The 20299-nt window shown below is 43.4% G+C and overlaps 1 protein-coding gene across 4 annotated transcripts in view; it reads right to left on the minus strand.

Moving 5' to 3' along the window:
* Positions 1-14941, minus strand: part of FBXL20 (F-box and leucine rich repeat protein 20) — a gene marked incomplete at both ends in the record, with an annotated part of 102115 nt that extends 87174 nt beyond the window's left edge. For 2 of the 4 annotated variants that reach the window (XM_080712525.1, XM_080712524.1), the window contains one exon: positions 14894-14941. In XM_080712525.1, coding sequence (XP_080568651.1) covers positions 14894-14941 — 48 coding nt within the window. Of the gene's footprint in view, positions 1-14158; positions 14471-14893 lie in introns of those variants that run through there. The other 2 variants (XM_080712523.1, XM_080712526.1) reach the window with 2 other exon arrangements.
* Positions 14942-20299: the final 5358 nt, after the last annotated feature.

The raw sequence follows: 20299 nt of genomic DNA on the forward strand, positions 1-20299 counted from the left end.
GAGATTTATTTCTATTGTTCACTGAGTAGACACATTGGCTCCTGCCTCCCATTTTCAGTCTGGCTTCTTACTCTCATCCTGGGAACCTGGAGCCCTGGTCCTGAACTCTTCATATTTAATTCCTCTAAAGAAGACTCTCTTAACACACATAAAGCTGACAGCAATTGCCCAACTATTAAGGTTGGGCTAGGGGGACAGTACTGAGATGGAGGTCTTTCATTACATACTTTCAGAAAATAACCTTTTCATCTTATCCCTGCCTTCTACTGTGTGTGTGTGTGTGTGTGTGTGTGTATGTGTATGTTCGTTACTGAGGACTGAATCCAGGGATATTCTACCTTTGAGATATCCTCCCAGCCTTATTTTTTATTCTTTATTTTGAAACAGGGTTTAACTAAATTGTAGAGGGTCTCGCTAAGTAGCTGAGGTTGGCCACGAACCTGTGATCCTCCTGTCTCAGCCTCCCAAGTACTGGGATTACAAGTATGTGCCACCATGTCTGGCCTTAGTTCTGTTTTATATAAAAAGAAATTTTCTTTTTTCTTCTTTTTTCTTGGGTCTGAGGATGGAGCCCAGGGGCATTTGACCTCCGATCTACACTCCCTGCCCTATTTTTTATTCTTTATTTTGAAACAGGGACTAAGTTGCGGAGGGCCTCACTAAGTAGCTGAGGCTGTCTGCAAACAGTGATCCTTCTGTCTCAGCCTCCCAAATGCTGGGATTACAAGCGTGCGCCACCATGCCTGGCTGCATAAAGAGAAAATTTCTCTAAACACTGCTGGATTCTCTGTATTTCTTCTGGAAAAAAAAAAAAAAGCTGGGTGTGGTGGTGCTCCCTTGTAAACATTTGTAATCCCAGGATTCAGGAGGCTGAGACAGCACAGCTACATAAGCCCTCTGCAACTCAGTAAGACTGTTTTAAAATAAAGAATAAGCCGGGCGTGATAGCACATCCTTGTAATTTCAGCATTCGAGAGGGTCACACTCTTCCCCATGTAAGAAAATTAGATTCAGTAGAGAATGCTTGGTACGGGTAAGCCTACCTGATAAGACTTCAGTTAACAAGCACTGCTTGGCTCACACACTGAAAGCCATATTCTCGAATCTGTTTTCTATTATAATAAAAGTAATGTTTTGAGTCCCATGCCAAAACATTTCTTCATTTGTCTAACCCTTTGGTAAGATGAGGGATGCTTTACTCGAGGCCTCTTCAGAAATAATATTCTCTAAGTAGGTAATGTTCTTTTACTTTTCTATAATCCATAGCACTTTGTTTGTAGTTCTATCACAAAGTTTAAGTTTTGTTTTACTGTATTGATTCTCTTTTAGTTTATTAGACTGTAAGCCTTTTATTTCCCCCCACTACTGGGGATGGAACCCAGGGGCACTCTACCTTGGAGCTACACCCCCAGCATGATTTTTTATTCATTATTTTGAAACAGGGTCTCAGTGAATTGCAAAGGGCCTCAATGAGTAGCTGAGGCTGTCTGTCAACCCAGATCCCCCTGTCTCAGCCTCCCAAATGCTGAGATTACAAGTGTGCACCATCATGCCCAGCTTATTCTTTATTTTGAAACAGGGTCTCACTAAGTTGCAGAGGGTTTCACTAAGTAACTGAGGCTGGCCACAAACCTGGGATCCTCTTGTCTCAGCCTCCCAAGTGTGCACTACCATGCCAGGCAACTGAAAGCTTTCAGAAGGTAGATAACTATGTCTTATACATGACAAGCCGTACAGTAAATACTTGTTGAAGGGCTAAAGAAAGGTTTCTTTAAAAGTGAAAATATGCCAGGCGTGGTGGCACATGCTTGTAATCCCCACGCTTGGGAGGCGGAGACAGGAGGATCACGCAGGTTCGAAGCTAGCCAGCCGCGCTGGCTTAAGAGACCCTTTTTCCAAAAATAAAGTATAAAATAGGTCTGAATATATTTAATTTTATAAGTTTATATAACTAAGAAACAAATTGAGCACAAATCTTATAGCACAGTTCAATATCTATTATTAGTTATTACTTTTTTCTAAGTAGCTGAGGCTGGCTTTGAACCTGTGATCCTCCTGTCTCAGCCTCCCGAGTATTGGGATTACAAGCAGGTGCTAGCATACTTGGCAAAATATATTTTATCAAATGGATTCAAATGCATTAATATACAAAAATAGAAAATTACAGTTGGATTCATTAGTTTTTCTGAGTTAATTTTGTGTGTGGTATTAGAGATGGAACCCAAGGGAATTCTACCTCTGAGCTACATCCCCAGCCCTAATTTTTATTCTTTATTTTGAAACAGGGTCTCACTGAGCTGCAAAAGACCTCACTAAGTAGCTGAGGCTGGCAATCCTCCAGTCTCAGCTTCCCTAATGCTGGGATTACAAGCATGCGCCACCACACCCGGCTCTGAATATTTGGATCAGGGTCATATTAAAATCTCATGGTCCAGTAGACCAAGTAGGAAAAGAATATAAACCTAACTATCCACAGGCAACTAAATTTGGCCAGTGTAGGGGCATTCTCTCTTCTCCCTCCCTTGGATTTTCCTAGTATTACAGAATACTTTATTTTGAACATCTATAAATATCTCCCAAAACCACAGTACTGTACTACGTTAGATTACTGAAATTTTCAACTCAGTTTCCAATTTATTGCCAGTTGATAAAGAGTAATCTCAGGGACAGGAATGGAATCCTTGGCCTGTAACAAAAGGATTTTTAATTTGTAAGAAAAAAATGAGACCAAGATTTGAAATAAAAGAGTTCTGGGAATTAAATAGAAGAATTTAGCCAAGAATAGTGAAGTCTGTAATCTCAGTGCATGACACTGAGACAGGAGGATCAAAGTTTCAAGGTCAACCTCAGCCATTTAGTTTCAAAATAAAATAGGGCTGGAGGTGTAGCTCTGAAATAGAGTGCCCTTGGGTTTAATCCCCAGTGCCAAAATAAAATAATTATTAGTGTTGGAAATACAGGTGCTATACCCCCCCAGCCCTATTATTTATTCATTTATTTATTTAGTTTTTGTGTGGCACTGGGGACCTCCGGGCTATACTCCCAGACCTATTTATTATACTTTATTTGAAAACAGGTTCTCACTAAGTTGCTGAGCGCCTCACTAAGTAGCTGAGGCTGGCTTCAAATCTGTGCGATCCTCCTGTCTCAGCCTCCCAGGCGCTCACTTAGATTACAAGTGTACACCACCACGCCCAGCTCCTTATTCTTATTTTGAAACAGGGTCTCACTGAGTTGCCAAGGAAGTTGCTGAGGCTATCCTTGTCCATTTTGGTCTTCTGGTTTGGGACTCCCAAGTACTGGGACTGCAGGTATTTGTCACCATGCACAGCTCCTTTTTTATTTATCTGGTTTAGGCTTGTAATCCCAGTACTGGGGAGGATAAGATAAAAGGATCAAAGGTTCAAGCCCAGCCTCAGGTACTAATGAGGTCCTCTGCAACTTACTGAGACCCTGTTTCAAAACAAACAAACAAACAAACAAACAAACAAACAAACCAGGCATGGTGGCGCACGCTTGTAAGCCCAGCACTGGGGAGGCTGAGACCAGAGAGAGGATCACAGTTCCCAGACAGCCTCAGCTACTTAGTGAGGCACTATGCAACTTGGTGAGACCCTATTTCAAAATAAATAATACAGCTGGGTGTGGTGGCACAGGTTTATAATCCCTTGGGAGGCTGAGACAGGAGGATCGTACATGTTAGAAGCCAGCCTCAGCTACTTAGTGAGGCTCTCAGCAGCTTAGTGAGACCCTGTTTCCAAATAAAGTATAAAATAGGTCTGGGAGTATAGCCCAGAGGTAGAAAGCCCTGGTTCCACCCCCAGTACCACCAAATAAATAAATAAATAAATAATAAAGAAAGAATACAAAATAGGGCAGGGAGTGTAGCTCAGAGGTTGAATGCCCCGGGCTCTGTCCCTAGACCCGCAAAAAAAAAAAAAAAAAAAAAAAAAGGCTGGTAGTATAGCTCAGAGTTAGAATGCCCATGGGTTCAAAATCATGCATATCAAGAGGTTCAATTCTGCCAGGTTTGGCGCACTTATAACCCCAGCATTTGGGAGGCTGAGACCCGAGGATCGCAGTTCGCAGACAGCCTCAGATACTTAGTGAAGCCCTCTGCAACTCAAGTGAGACCCGGTTTCAAAAATAAGTAAAAAACACAATAGGGCAGGGGGTATAGCTCGGAGGTCGAATGCCCCTGGGTTCCATCCCAGACCTGCAAAAAAAAAAAAAAAAAAAAAAAAGAGAAAAGAAAGAGGTTCAAATCTTTTATGATTACTTTAAGAATACTACAAAACTGCCCAAGTCGTCAAGGGTATATACATCTGAAAAGTCACCCAGTATTTGAATGATGGCATATTAAAGAAGCAATATATGAAGTAGGTGTGGTGGCACAAGCTTGTAATCCCACTACTTGGGAGGCTAAAACAGAAGGATCACAGGTTTGTGGCCAGTCTCAGATACTTAGGCCCTCCTCAACTTAGTGAGACTCTGTTTCAAAATAAAGAAAAGAATAAAAAGTAGGGCTGGGGTTTAGTTCAGAGGCAGTATGCCCCTGGGTTCAATCCCTAGTACCACAAAAAAATAAAAAATAAAAAAGTAGAATGCCCCTAGGTTCGATACACACACACACACACACACACACACACACACACACACGTGCGCGCGCTTTCAAACTAATATCTACAGTGTAAAAAATTAAACTTCTTTAGTTTTGTTAATATTCTTTCCACTGCAAAGCTTTTTAAAGAATGAAAAAAACCAAAGTAGTGTTGGTACCTGTAATCTCAGCTACTCAGTAGGCTAAGGCAGGAGGATCACTTCAACCCAGTTTGGGCAACATAGGGGGACCCCCATCTCAAAAACAAAACATAGCCAGGCATGGTGGTGTATGCCTGTAATTCCAGTACTTGGAAAGGCTGAGACAGGAAGACTGCAGTTTGGAAGGCAGCCTGAGCACTAGCCAGACAGTGCATGCCACACCTGTAATCCCAGCACTTGGAAGACTGAGACAGAAGCCTGAGCAATTTAGTGAGATACTGTTTCAAATTTTTTAAAAATGCCTGTTTTATAAGCCCAGGATTTAGGAGGCTGAGACAGGAGGATCTCAAATTCAAAGCCAGCCTCAGCAGTTTAGCAAGGCTCTCAGCAACTTAGCAAGACCCTGTTTCCAAATAAAATACAAAAATAGTCAGGGGTATATCCTGGAGATAGAAGGTCCCTGGATTCCATCCCCATTACCACATAAATAAATAAATATAATACAAAATAGAGCGAGCTGTGGTGGTACAAGCTTATAATTCCAGTATTTGGGAGGTTGAGACAGGAGGATCGCAGTTTGCGGACAGCCTCAGCTACTACTTAGTGGCCCTTTGCAACTCAGTGAGACCCTGTTTCAAAATAAAGAATTAAAAAAAAATATACAGGGCTGGAGTGTAACTCAAGAGGTAGAATGTCCCTGGGTTCCATCCCCAGTACTACAAAAATTAATTAATTAATTAATATAAATAAAAGGGCTGGGGATGTGGCTTGGAGGTAGCATGCCCCTGGGTTCAATTATCTCTACCAAAAATGATTTTTTAAGATGCAAAATAAGGCTGTAAGTATAACTGGGAGGTAGAATGTCCCTGGAGTCAATCCCCAGCACCACCCAAAATAGAAACAGTGGAAAAAATTGCTCTCACCTATTGGAAGAATATATAATATTTTTAAGAAGCACCAATTTGGAAAATATATGTTATGCAGAAAATTCTTTATATTCAAGGATAAGACCTTAAGGGGTAAAAAACAATGTATACTTTTGCATCTTAGTACTGAGAGACTGTGTTTATATGAACCTACATTTCTTTGGATACTGGGTCTAACTATGTGGCCCGGGCTGGCCTCAAACTCCTGGACCCAAGTGATCCTTTTGCCTTAGCCTCCCAAATAACTGAGGTTATAGGGTACATAACCGAGGTTATAGGATACAAAACTGTGGATACATAGCTGAGGTAATATACTACCATGCCTGGCTTAAGTCTACAAACTTTAACAAATATTACAGTGAATGTTTCAGAACAACCAAGGGAATACAGCCTGTATTTTTATTTTAAAACTCACAGCAGGACCTGGTAGCATATACCTGTAATCCCAATACCTGGGAGACTGAGAAAGGAGGATCAGAGGTTCCAGGCCAGTCTCAGCAATTTAGTGAGAATTTAGTCTCAGTAACTCAGTAACCCTATTTCAAAACAAAAAATAAAGCTGGTGTGGTGGTACACACTTGTAATCCCAGTACTTGGGAGGCCAAGAGAGGAGGATCACAAGTTTGAGGGCATCCTCAGCAAGTAGTGACATTTTCATTAACCTAGCAAGACCACATCTAAAAATAAAAGTAAAAACAGGAGCCGGGTGTGATGGCGTACACTTGTAATCCCAGCATTCAGGAGGCTGAGACTGGAGGATCATGGTTCAAGGACAGCCTAAGCTTCTTAGTGAGGCCCTCTGCAACTCAGTGAGACCCTATTTCAAAATAAAGAATACAAAACGGGGGAGGGGGTGTAGCTCGGAGGTTGAATGCCCCTGGGTTCCATCCCCCAACCCACTAAATAAATAAATAATAAAAATAGGGCAAAGATATAACTTAGAGGTAGAATGCCCCTGGACTCAATCCCCAGTACCACGAAATAAATAAGTAAAACAAAAATAAATATTATTAGGACTAGAGACATAGCTCAGAAGTAGTACTCCTCTGGGTTCAATCCCTAGTACCACACACAGAGGATAAAACGTTACACTTCACATAATACTAAAGCTAAAGGTACTTGAGTGATTCTAATTCCTTGTTTTCCAGAAGAGTAAACCAAGCCAGAAGTGAAAGGAAATAATGTTACAGTTAGTTGGTAGCAAAAAGTCAAGATTAAACTAATATTCAGGCCTTGAGCAGGGCATGGTGGTGCACTATTGTAATCTCAACACTTGGGGGGCTGAGACAGGAGGATCGCACAGGTTTGAAGTCAGCCGGAACTACTTAGTGAGGCTCTCAGCAACTTAGTGAGACCCTGTTTCCAAATAAAGTATAATAGGTCTGGGAGTGTAGTTCAGAGGTAGAAAAGCCCCTGGGTTCCACCCCCAATACCACACACACACACACACACACACACACACACTAAAAAAAAAAAACCCTAATATTTAAGTCTCTTAATTCCCAATGTAGTATGTTCTTTTGGTATGCCACATTTCATGACTTTTCCTTTTTTTTTTTTTTTTTTTTTTTTTTAGTGGTACTAGGTAAGAAACCCAGGGGCAGTCTACCTCCAAGCTACACCTCTAGCCCTATTTTTTATTCTTTATTTTGAAACAGGGTCTCACTGAGTTGCAAAGGGCATCACTAAGTAGTAGCTGAGGCTGTCTGCAAACTGCAATCCTCCTGTCTCAGCCTCCCCAATGCTGGGATTACAAGTGTGTGCCACAACACCTGGCATGACTATTGCTTTTTTGGATAAACAGAATTAACAAAATGAAGAAGGCAGACAAAGAATTATCAAAATCCAGTGTCACACAATATATTTAATACTACAGATTTTAAGAAAAGCAGGGGCATATAATGAAAAACACAATGAACATAGATTCAAAATGCCCAAATGGAGGGTACTGCTTTCTTCTATGAGTCTTAACATCTCTGGGCACTGATTAAATTGTAGGCTGTTATCTGAATAACAGCTGATGTTACTACCACTATGACTTTTTAAAAAATGTTACTTTTAGCCAGGTATGGTACAGTACACCTGTAATCCCAGTACAGGAAAGGCTGAGACAGGAGGATCACACGTTTAAGAAAATCCTTAGAAAGTAGTGAGATTATATCAATCTAGTGAGATTTTGTTTCCAAATAAGAAATAAAATCAGCCAAACTTGGTGACACACCCTTGTAATCCCAGCATTCGGGAGGCTGAGACAGAAGGATCGTGGTTCGTAGACAGCCTCAGCTACTTAGTGAGGCACTCCGCATCTCAGTGAGACCCTGTTTCAAAATAAAGAAGAAAAAATAGGGCAGGGGGTGTAGCTTGGAGGTCATAAGCCTCTGGGTTCCATCCCCAGACCCGCAAAAAAAAAAAAATAAATAAATAAACAAGAAACAAAATCGAACTGGGAGGTGTATCTCCAAGGTAGAAAATGCCTCTGGGTTTAATCCTCAGCACCACAAATAAAAAAAATATTAAAAAATAAAGTTACTTTTTAAAACATTTTCTGGTACTCATAATTGAATCTAGGGGCATTCTACCCCCAAGATACACTTCCAGCCTTTTTTATTTTATTTATAAATAGGCTTACTAAGTTGCTGAAGCTGGGCTTGAATCTGTGATCCTTCTGTCTTGGCCTCTCAAGTACTTTAGCATGTGCCACTGTGCCCAGGTAAAATGTTAGCCTTTTTCACATGCCCAAATAGGACAGAGCTTATCCCAGTACCTCAAGTACTGTACCCTCATAATGGAGCTACTAAGAGTATGATAGCTGCTGGGCATGAGTCACACCTGTAATCCCATCACTAGGAAGACTGAGATAGGAGGATCACAGGTTCAAAGCCACTAGCTCCTGTTTCAAAATAGTCACACACTGTACTTGGGAGGCTGAGAATGGAGGATCACAGGTTCACAGCCAGCCTAAGCTACTTAGTGAGACCCTCCAGAACTTAGTGAGAACTTGTTTCAAAAAAAAAAAAAAGTAGGGCTGGGGATATAGCTCGGAGGCAGAATGCCCCTGGGTTCAATCTCTAGTACCACAAAAACAAACAAACAAAAAAAACATGCAACATAAGTTCAGTGCCTGGCATTGCTAGAAGCATTCGATGATGATGATGGTGATGATGATGATTTGGGTCTGGGGATGGAACCCAGGGACATTTGACCTCAGAGCTACACCCCCTGCCCTATTTTCTATTCTCACTAATTTGCAGAGGGCCTAAGTAGCTGAGGCTGTCTGGGAACTGTGATCCTCTAGTCTCAGCCTCCCGGATGCTGGGATTACAATCATGGGCGACCACACCCCGCTTTGAAGCATTCAATTATTAATCATCACTAAATTTGGAAGAAATTTTTCAAAATTGGCAAAAAATAAGTTCACTATAAGTAATATTCTAAGTATTTGAATGAATTTCAATGTTATTAAGATATTAAATTATTACAGACCAACAATTCAACATATACTATGTTAACTTATAAAAGTTCTTATTGGCCGGGCATGGTGGCACACGCTTCTAATCCCAATATTTGTGAGGCTGAGACAGGAGGATCACCCGGGTTCGAAGCCAGCCTCACCTACTTAGTGAGGCTTTCAACAACTTAGTGAGACCCTGTTTCCAAATAAAATATAAAAAAAAAAAGGTATGGGAGTATAGCCCGGAGGTACAAAGCCTGCATGTTCCACCTCCAGTACCACACACACAAAAAAATTCTTATTGTATAGACTTAATGCTAAGGTGATAGAGCAAGGAACATGAAGTTTTACATCTCTAGACTTCTTTAACTCTTCATCCAACATTGTCATTTCCTTCATCTATGCTAAAGGGTGCAACATATCTAGTTTATTTTCTTGGTTTTCAATTTTTTTCCCTGTAGCTCTATCTGTGAGTGTGAGATTTAAATTATGTAGCCTCCAGTTAGAACACCCAAAAGCATACTAAACAAAAATATTCCTTATAAAAAGAACAGTAAAAATCAACTATGAAAAGATCCTAAGTTTCAGTTACCTTCCCCAAGAAACCTTCACTTTTTACATTAGTCGAATCAGATTTTGAAATTAGCTATTCTTTGCTGATAAGAAAGACAGTAAGCCGGGCGTGGTGACGCACACTTGTAATCCCCGCGCTTGGGAGGCAGAGACAGGAGGATCGCGCAGGTTCGAAGCCAGCCGCGCGCGCTGGCTTAGGAGACCCTGTTTCCAAATAAAAATGTAAAAATGGGTCTGGGAGTGTAGCCTGGAGGTAGAAGGGCTTCCAGGAACCCCAGTACCACCAAAAAAAAGAAAAAGAAAAAGAGTAAGATATGAGATTTTTAGACTCACAAAAGTTGTCTGGTTTTTTTCCCATTCTGGGGATTGAACTCAGGGCATTCTACCTCTGAGCTACATCCCCAGCTCTATTTTTTTTTTTATTCTTTATTTTGAAACAGGGTCTCAAAAAGTTGCAGAGGATGTAAGTAGCTTAGGCTGGCTGCGAACCTGTGATCCTCCATTCTCAGCCTCCCAAATATAGTATGTGACTCCTTTTTATTTATTTTGAAACAGGAGCTTGCTAAGTTGTGGAAGCTGGCCTTGAACCTGTGATCCTCCTATCTCAGTCTTCCTAGTGATGGGATTACAGGTGTGACTCATGCCCAACAGCTATCATACTCTTAGTAGCTCCATTATGAGGGTACAGTACTTGAAGTACTGGGATAAGCTCTGTCCTATTTGGGCATGTGAAAAAGGCTAACATTTTACCTGGGCACAGTGGCACATGCTAAAGTACTTGAGAGGCCAAGACAGAAGGATCACAGATTCAAGCCCAGCTTCAGCAACTTAGTAAGCCTATTTATAAATAAAATAAAAAAGGCTGGAAGTGTATCTTGGGGGTAGAATGCCCCTAGATTCAATTATGAGTACCAGAAAATGTTTTAAAAAGTAACTTTATTTTTTAATATTTTTTTTATTTGTGGTGCTGAGGATTAAACCCAGAGGCATTTTCTACCTTGGAGATACACCTCCCAGTTCGATTTTGTTTCTTGTTTATTTATTTATTTATTTATTTTTTTTGCGGGTCTGGGGATGGAACCCAGAGGCTTATGACCTCCAAGCTACACCCCCTGCCCTGTTTTTTCTTCTTTATTTTGAAACAGGGTCTCACTGAGATGCGGAGTGCCTCACTAAGTAGCTGAGGCTGTCTGCAAACCGCGATCATCTTTCTCTACCTCCTGAATGCTGGGATTACAAGTGTGCACCACCAAGCCCAGTTTTCAAAAGCTCTCATTTAAACATCATCTAAGCTCTGTTTGGTGGAGCATGCTTGCAATCCCAGTACTTGGGAGACTGAGGCAGGATGACTGCAGGTATACCACCAGCTTCAGTAACTCAATGAGGCTCTCAGCAATTTAGTTAAGACCTTGTTTCAAAATACAACAGAGGACTAGGAAATCTAGCTCAAAGGTATTAAAATACCCAAGTTCAAGCCCCAGTAAGAATACACAAAAAATTATATTCTCAACGAATTAGCAATATGTTCATTACTTCATAAGAGGCCAGTTTATTGTCTTACTACTTATAAATTAGGTCAATAAAGGTAAATGGATTTAAGAAATGAGGTAAATGAATTTCAGAAAATGAAACACTAATATATATTATGTCTAGTCATTTTCATTTGTATTCTGTCACGGAACACTTCACATCTAACAAAATAACTTTTTTTTTTAAGTTCTTGGGATTGAACTTCTAAGCATTCTACCTCTGAGCTATACCTCCAGCCCTACTTTTTATTCTTTATTTTGAAACAAGGCCTAAGGTGTGGAGGGCCTAAATAGCTGAAGCTGGCTGGGAGCCCATGATCCTTCAGTCTTGCCCTCTCAAGTACTGGGATTACAAGTGTGCGCCACCATGCCCAGTACAGAATAATTTTTGGTTTGTAAACACTGTAACCATGAACAATATACAATGAGGTTTTCTCCCATTCTTTTTTCACGTGTGTGTGTGTGTGTGTGTGTGTGTGTGTGTGTGTGTGTGTGGTACTAGGGATGGAATCCAGGGGCATTCTACCTCCGAGCTACACCCCCAGCCCAATTTTTATTTTATTTTATTTTGAAACAGGGTCTCACTAAGCTGCAGATGGCCTAAGTAGTTGAGGCTGTCCACAAACCAAGATCCCCCTGTCTCAGTCTCCCAAGTACTGGCTCCCAGCACTATACTGGACTTTTTTTCACCTTCTCAGATTACATTTAGAAAGCTTTAGTTGCCAGCAACATAATAATCAAGACAAATAGAGTTAACAAAGCAATACTTTTGTTATTTTAGTATGCCACTACTACAAACTATAAATTAAAATATAAGTTGGGAGTGTGGTGGCACACTCCTGCAACTGCAATCCAAATTATTTGGGAGGCTGAGACAGAAGGATCACAGGTTCAATCCCAGCTTCAGCAACTTAGTGAAACCCTTTATCCAAAAAAAATTTTTTTTTAAAGGGCTGGGATTTTACTGCGAAAAGGTAAATAAATAAAAATTAAAATTAAAAACAATTATAAAAAAACAAAATCACAATAAAAATTTAAGCACATACTACAAATAAATTCCTTTTAATAATTATTCAACAACCTAAAGTGAACAATGAAATGATAAGAGTACTAACTGCAGCAATAAAAGGCTATTTCCCCCACAACCTTCACAAGTTGGAACTTTTGATTCCTTTAACTATCAAATGTCTACTCAGTAATTTTAATGGCATTTTTTTGTAATAGTACTGAATATGAAACCACTATAAATTAGCTTTATTGGGCTTTCTACATGAGGGGAATACAATGTCTTCTTTTTCTTGGCACTGGGGACCCACAGGCATTCTACCTCCAAGCTACACCCTCAGCCCAATTTTATTTCTTATTTGGAAACAGGGTCTCATTAGGTTGCTGAGAGTCTCACTAGATGCCAAGGCTGGTTTTGAACCTGTAAGCCTCCTGTCTCAGCCTCCCAAGAACGGGTATTACAAGCCTGTGCCACCACTCCCCGGTTGAATATGAAGTCTTTTAAAGTAACACCAAATAATATCAACTATAATACTTCCTGGAATTTCATGATTAAAGTTACATTTGAAAACTCAAAGGCAACCAATTCTTTGACTTTTCTCCACTAATTTGCAACATAATATTACAGCTCTGAATTTCTATTCCTCTAAATGCGTGGTGCATGCTTGTAATCCCAGCACTTGGGAGGCTGAGACAGAAGGATCCCGTAGGTTCAAAGCCAGCCTCGGCTACTTAGTGAGGCTCTCAGCAACTTAGTGAGTCCCGGTTTCCAAATAAAACATAAAATAGGTCTGGGAGTATAGCCCGGAGGTAGAAAGCCTCTGGGTTCCATCCCAGTACCCCACACACAAGCATTCTATCATGATGTTGGGGGCAATTTCTGATTTTTCCCCCCTCATTAAGCATAAAAAGAAGAAACTAAATTGAACATCCTTAGCCTTAGGTAGAAGTTTTCATCTCTTGCATGTAGTTGGCATGTTTCTTAAAACGTTTGTTTTACCCTTTTACAATACCGAGTGAGATGTACGCTGATCAGTAAGTGATCCGAGGTCAGCCTGATCCTCTGCCAGAAAAGGCCAGGTAACATTTACACTTCTTGTATATGTTTCTTTCTCTCTTTCCCCCTCAATGAATCTTCCTGTGCACTACTATACAATTGTAATTCGTCATCAGTTACAATACTTCACACTTCCCAAAGGAACCCTTCCCCCACACGACGATACTCTCGAAAGATACTTTTGAACTGCCCAGTTTTCAATCCCGTGACTATAAACCTCCCTGACCAGAGAAGGACAAGTTCCTAAGAGATAAACGGGAATGGATTTTCTGAAGTCTCTCGGACCTTCGTCCCAGTCTCAAACCCTGCGGGTACCTAAGGGTTCCCCAAAACAATGCGCTACCAAAGTACAGACTAAACGGGAAAGAAGAGGAAGTATCAGAACAATACCCCAACCAAACTCAGCACCGAAAACCCGTGGCCTCTTCTCTCACCCCGGTCTACCACCCCCACTTCCCTAGTTTAATCCATGTCTCAAGCTGAAGGAACGGCCCCGGCCCCTCGTTTCCCCGCTGCACAGAAGGCACACGCTTCCTCACAGCGGTGCAGAAGACGCTCCCTCTGGCCGGTCGGGGCCGCGATGCTTTTCTCTTGCGGAGTGAAGGAGGCGAGCCAAGGGTGTGTAAAGAATGGAAAGCCGAGTGATGGGGGAGGGGGAATTAGGGCGCCGCAGCTAATCCCCCGCCGCGGCCGGCCGGTGGGAAGGGGCCGCGGCCGGGAGGACCGGGCCGGCCGGCGGCGCCGGCTTCGGCCGCTCAGAGGGGAGAGGGCTGGCACGCCGACGCGGGTGGGCGGCGAGCCGGGCGCGGGGCGGCGGAGCGGGCGAGGACCGGAGCCCGATCCCCCGAGCTCACACCTCAAACCTGCTCTTGGTCACTCCGTTCACGTCCCTCCTCATCGGGCCGGCGGGTGCGGCCCGGCCGGGCGCTGCGGCGTGCGGGAGCGAAGGCGGGGGCCCAGGCAGGCCCCGGGGCCCGGGCCGGGACGCGGCGCCGCGGGGGCCGGGCGGGGGCCGCCGGCGCGGGGGCGACCTCTCGACGCCGGGTGGGGGGCCTCCGCCACCGCCCGCGGCCGCGACGACGGCGAGTCGCTAGCTAGGCTCTCCCTCAGCCTCAACTTCAACCCAAAACAAAAACACTCCCCACCTGCCAGCAACGCGGCCGCTCATTGGGCAGCGCCGTCCGGCGGCGGCGGCCGGGGGAGGGGAGGAGGGGAGGAGCGGCGGCGGCGCGAGACGCCCCTCCCCCACCGGACGCGGCCCCCGCCCGCCCGCCCGCCCGCCCGCCCGCCGCCGCCGCCGCCGCGCCCAGCCCGCGCCCGCGCCCCCGCGGCCGGCGCCCCCCGGAGCAGGCAGGCAGGGAAGTGCCCCGGCCCGTGCGCGCGCGTAGTGGGGGGCGAGGGTGGGTGCGCGTGCGCGCGGACGGGCGCGGGAGGACCGCACGCCGCACGGGACCCCTCCTCCCCTACGCGGGCAGACGGAGCCCAAGCCGCCGGCCTCGCCCTCCCGCCCCTGGCCCTGCCACCGCTCCCCCAGGACCCTGGGCTGGCGCACACCGCCTTCTCCACCCGGCTCCCTTCCCCTGTCACTCACGGTCGCCTTGAACCCAAAGTGCAGCAGGCGGTCCCTGCTCGGAGCCATTTTCCTCCTGTTTCTGGTTGCCTCTCGATTTAGGCAGTGCTGCTGTTGCTGCCGCCGCCGCCGCCGCCGCCGCCGCAGCTGCTGCCGCCGCCTCCCCCGCCCCGGGAGCTTGCATTACGGGGTGCTGCAGGGAGGCCTGGGGGGCCGCTCCGGGGCGGGAGGCCCCCTGTGCATGGCTAGGGAAGGCAGGGCCTCGGTGCGCCGAGGGCCGTCCGCGCGCCCCGGTGTGGTCCGGGGGTGGCCGCGAGGCCGCACCTCGGGGCTAGGGGTCAGGGGGTGCCGTACAGGATCCCGGCAACCATTCCTCCTGCTGGGGGAGGGGCGCGCGTCAGTGGGGTGGGGGCGGGCGAAGCCGAGGAGCCCTGGGTTTCCCCGCCCCTCCGGCGCTGCTGGCGCCCAATGGGTTGTAGGACTTGCCCGCCCTCCAATCAGAACTCTGGTTGGTGAGAGCCTGAGCCTGACGCCACTTTGGCGGGAGAAACAAGCGTGTGAGAGCGAGTAGGCGGAGGGGGTGTTTGCAGGTGTAAACTTTATTTGGACTCGGGCTCGCTCCTCATATCGAAGCTGTTCTGTGCCATCACATTAATATGTTTTAGTAATTCTAGCCTTCAGAATCCCAGATTTATGACTGACTTCCCACAGATTAAGAACAGTCTAGAGTAGGGCACCCCTTCAAATAGAAACAAACTAAAAAAGTACTACTTCCCAAACATGAAATACTAGAAACTATCTCGGGTCCCAGCAGTCCTGCCAAAACAGCAGTACTGCTTAATTGTATGCTCCCAAAGCAGTTATGAGTTTATCTTCACACCCCTTTAATTAGTAGTTTCAGTGACTGGTTTATTGTGAATCCGATTAGGAAATCAACATTTTAAGAGCACCAAGCACCGCATTCTACAGCCATATTTTAGCTAGCTCATTTCCCAATTACCCAACTCGGTGTAGTGGGGATTGATTGAACGTGGGAGGGGGGATCGTACTACTCAGATGCACAACCTTTTTTTATATTGTCATTATTATGAGTACTGAGGATTGAACCCAGGGGAGTTCTACCTTCAAACTACACCCTCAGCCCCCCCCCCCTTTTTTTAAATTGCAACAAAATTTAGCTAAGTTGCCGAGGATGACCTGGAACCTGTGATCCTCCTCAGTAACCTCTCCAGTACTGGGATTACAGAAGTGGGCCACTGTACCAAGTCTCGTCCCCTTTTTGTGTTCTATTTTGAAACACGTCTTGCTAAATTGCCCAGGCTGGCTTGGAAGTTTGGATCCTCCTGTCCTGCCCTCTGGTTGCTAGGATTACAAGGAGCTACCCAACTTTTTTTTTTTTTTTTTTCACTAGTGATTGAACCCACCAGCTTTCTACCTCCAAACTACATACTCAGCCCTATTTTATTTTGAAACAGGTCTGACTAAATTGCTGGGGCTGTGCTAAAACTTGCTATCCTACTGTCTCAGTCTCCCAAGTTCTGAGATCAGGCATGCACCACCAAACCCAGTGGACTGCCCAATTCTTAAAGCATTTGAGTAACCTTTCCTTTATTTTTATTTATTTACTTATTTATTGGTGGTACTGGGGGTGGAACCCAGAGGCTTTCTACCTCCGAGCTATACTCCCAGACTTTTTTTTTTATATTTTATTTGGAAACAGGCTCTAAGTTGCTGAGAGCCTCACTAAATAGATGAGGCTGGCTTCGAACCCCTGAGATCCTCCTGTCTCAGCCTCCCAAGCGTGGGGATTACAAGCGTGTGCCACCACACCCAGCTTCCTTTATTCCTTTAGAAAGGGCTTCAAAAGCAAGAAACCATAAATCTTTCTGAAGAAAGCTTCAGAAAACTCATTCTAAAGCCCACAAATCCAGATCTCTATGTTACATTCTCCTCTGATCCCAGATACTTTCAGTGTTTTTACTTCACTTTTTTCCAGTGTAATTAAAACAGCTTTTAAGTATAGCCACATCTAATGTTTTCTCTCAGCAAGAACTACTGATCATTTTGTGAATAACAACTGCTAAAGGTTAAAAAAACCTTGTATATTATAAATCAAATATTATGAAAAAATGTTCCATAGATGTATCAATTATCCATTCCTATAGACTCATTTATAGTCACTCAGGGAAGAGACATTTCTGACTTTTTGTTCGATTGTATTTTTGAAAAGCTGAACAATAAAAATTACCCAAAGTTTAAAAATTATTACACATAGGCTTATTACTTTTTATCAAAGAAATTTATTTGCATGTAAATAAACAGATTTTTGTAATTTTGGGGGGGAAATCCCAAAAACAGATGTCTACTTTCAAAAAAATTGAAAAAAAAAAACTCCAAAGTATTTACAGAACAGCCATACACACAGAAAATCAAATTTGAAAGATTTTTTTTTTAGAAAAAGGCCCTCCCCACTGCTCCTGATGTACATTTTTAAACTCAAAATTTAAAACTCAGCTCTTAGTTGAGCATGTTTCCCAACCTAACTTCTGAGATTTTTAAATACTTCCTGCCCCTCCAAAAAATGCAAAGGTAGAAATAAATGGAGGCAGGATAGAAATAAAACTTTAAAAAGTGAGATTGCCTGGGGATTATAAGTGCTTCCTATACTGACATCTGGTTTAAGTGACTCAACTGTGGATACTGTATGACTCACAGGCTCCCTGAAAGGGTTTCTTCTGAAAATTCATGATATTGTTGCACTAGATTTTCAGACCTAGGCATGAAGAAGGAAAATCCTTTCTAAGAGTCACCAACCTCAAACCTGGTTTTGGCAATTATATCCTGCTTCAGAACCCCCACCCCCCCAAAAAAAATACTTAAAGACACAGTGAATTTGAATCTGAAATCTTCATGTACATCAGAGCAGATTTTGAACAAGAATCCCTAACAAGAAGCCAAAAGACAGAAGAGGAATCAGGTCAAACTAAGAATACATAAGACTCCAGAAGCAGAAGATAGGTGGAAGTTGACTTCACATCCTTGCCGTCTTTTGAAACAGGAGAATGAGTACACCTAGACAGGAGGGAGGTGTCCCAGGCTTGGTTTATTCTGCCTCTTCTCCTCCACCCTGTGGAGAAATGCAGTGCTCCCTGGTTCTCAGGCAGGGTGAAGCAGTTTAGCCCCGGCTCCCTGTTAAGCAAGTTCAGATGCTGGGTCAGTGTGTGGGGTGTGCCCATCGACATTTCAGGGGCTTATCCTTCATCCAGATCCTAACTCGAGATTCTTTGATCTGGGATGAAGACAGAAAGAGAGAAAAAGCTTCCCAGTTTACTCATTTTGGTATTTGTTGGCTCTGCTTGGGGGAGCTGAGCCCCTGATACTATACAGTACATTCCCCACAAGATTTTCCCCACCCAGAACAAACTTAAAAACCATGTAAATTTTTTAAATTTCCTGTGGAAACCAATGGGATAAGATTCAAAACTAGGTGACAAACTTGAGAGAAATCCAACCTGGTTGTATGTCTGAGAGGCTGCTACTGTATCAGCATCACAAGATAAAGCACTCTGGTATCACCTTGCCCATGTCCTCCTTAGTGTCACCCAAGACATTTGATTCTGATATGGTAACCGATAACTTTTCTTGCTCCACTTTGCAATGTTTCGTTTCCTACTTCTTATTACCTTGGGACACAAATGTGGCTGCGTTGTTGAGAGCTGATGATCAGAAAAGGGAGAACACTAGAGGAAATGAGAGACAGTCAGGAAAGCAAGCCAAAGCAGATTTTCCAACTCTATGCTAACTCCAACCTGCAGAAAGAGCCGAATATAGAAATCTTCTTCCATGTCTGATGAAGTCACTCCACTTATGACACACATACATGAATCACCTGGCTTTTTTTTTTTTTCTCTTTTGAATCCAGAAGAGTTATGCTGGGGACTATGCCCTGCCCCGCTGATACAGATCCTGAATGGAATCATCAGGAATGGCACAGTGCAAGGTGTCAAAATCAAAGTAAGGCCGCAGAATTTTGAGAGGACCCTCCAAATACTGGAACTTCTGTTGCACTCAATATGGTCTCCTGGATTTCTATATTTGTGAATAGGGCTTCTTATTGTTGTCCCCAGAATCCAGACTCAGACCTGTTTTTCCAAACAGATCCAATTATGTTGCTACACAGTAGCAAGGATTTATCTTCATGCTCACCTAGCATTCCAGGCCCCCATAACTTCAAGTGAGCTTGAAATTGTTTTAAGTGAACTATGGCTGCAATTTTTTTTTTTTTTTTTTTTTACTGTCTTATCTCAGGGAGCATACAGTGGAGTGATTAAAGTCTGAACTCCTCCTCCTTGTGATGAAGAGAAACAAAGAGCTCAGCTCTGAGGAATGGCATCAGTTCTCCTGCAAACAAAATGCTGGGAAGCAGACTTTTGGCACATTGTAGAAATAGGAAAACTATTAATTCTGTAATGGTTTTCATGCCACTGAATCAGGAAGGTTGTCCCCCATTATACCTTACTGCATCTGAAAATATGTTTATATCCCCCAAAGTCAACCTAGCTTTTTTTTTTTTTAAGAAAAAGCTAGATCAATATCTCCCAGAGAGAACTCCTAATATTCCTATGATGCCCGAACCCTATGAAAAACCTCCTAAAATAAAAATATCATTTTGGTTTTTCCATTTAATTCCAAAGGCAGGCTCTGACTAATCTCCTTCAGTTTGAAGCATAAGCTACATACTCCCTACCACCAAATAAGCCTTCCTCCTCTGCCTCCCATCATTTTGAGCCCTGAACCTCATAGATTTAGAAACACTGTATAAAAACAAACATAAGGGTTAAAATATTACAAATAAATAGCTAAAATCATCTTCCCTCCCCCAATCACTCCTAAGAAAGACACCAAACATTGCTTAAGTGTCCAAAATGACCAAAGTCCTTCATTTGCCCATGTCTCAAATGGACAACTACCCAAACTAATGTGAACAACCTTCATGCAAATGCATCAAGGAATGTATTGCTTTTTCATTTTCTGCCCAGCCCTTCAAATACATGCACTAAAATGAGTTCAAAACATGGCCTAAAAATGGAAAAAGGGAGGAAAAAATATATATGAATATTTCCCACAAAACTTTTCTGACCCTCTCCTTACATCCCTCCCACCCACCCCTCCCTTTCTTAAGCAAGTATTTTGAACATTTTCTTTCTAGCAAAAGAATAAGGAATTCTTGGTAACCAGAATCAAACCCTGTGGTCTATTAGTAGGGTCTGAATATACTTTTTTAAAATTCACCCAGCTTATTATTAAAGCCATGCCTTTTAGGATTCTTAAAGACAAATCAGACCTGTCTGACTCACCCCTTGTGTTGGTTTACATATAAACTTATTGGTTTCTTCCCTGGCTATGTCTGTTTAGAAAGTAAGGTTC

The sequence above is a fragment of the Muscardinus avellanarius genome (genome assembly GCF_963383645.1).
Source record: "Muscardinus avellanarius genome assembly, chromosome: 16".
Lineage (NCBI taxonomy): Eukaryota > Metazoa > Chordata > Mammalia > Rodentia > Gliridae > Muscardinus > Muscardinus avellanarius.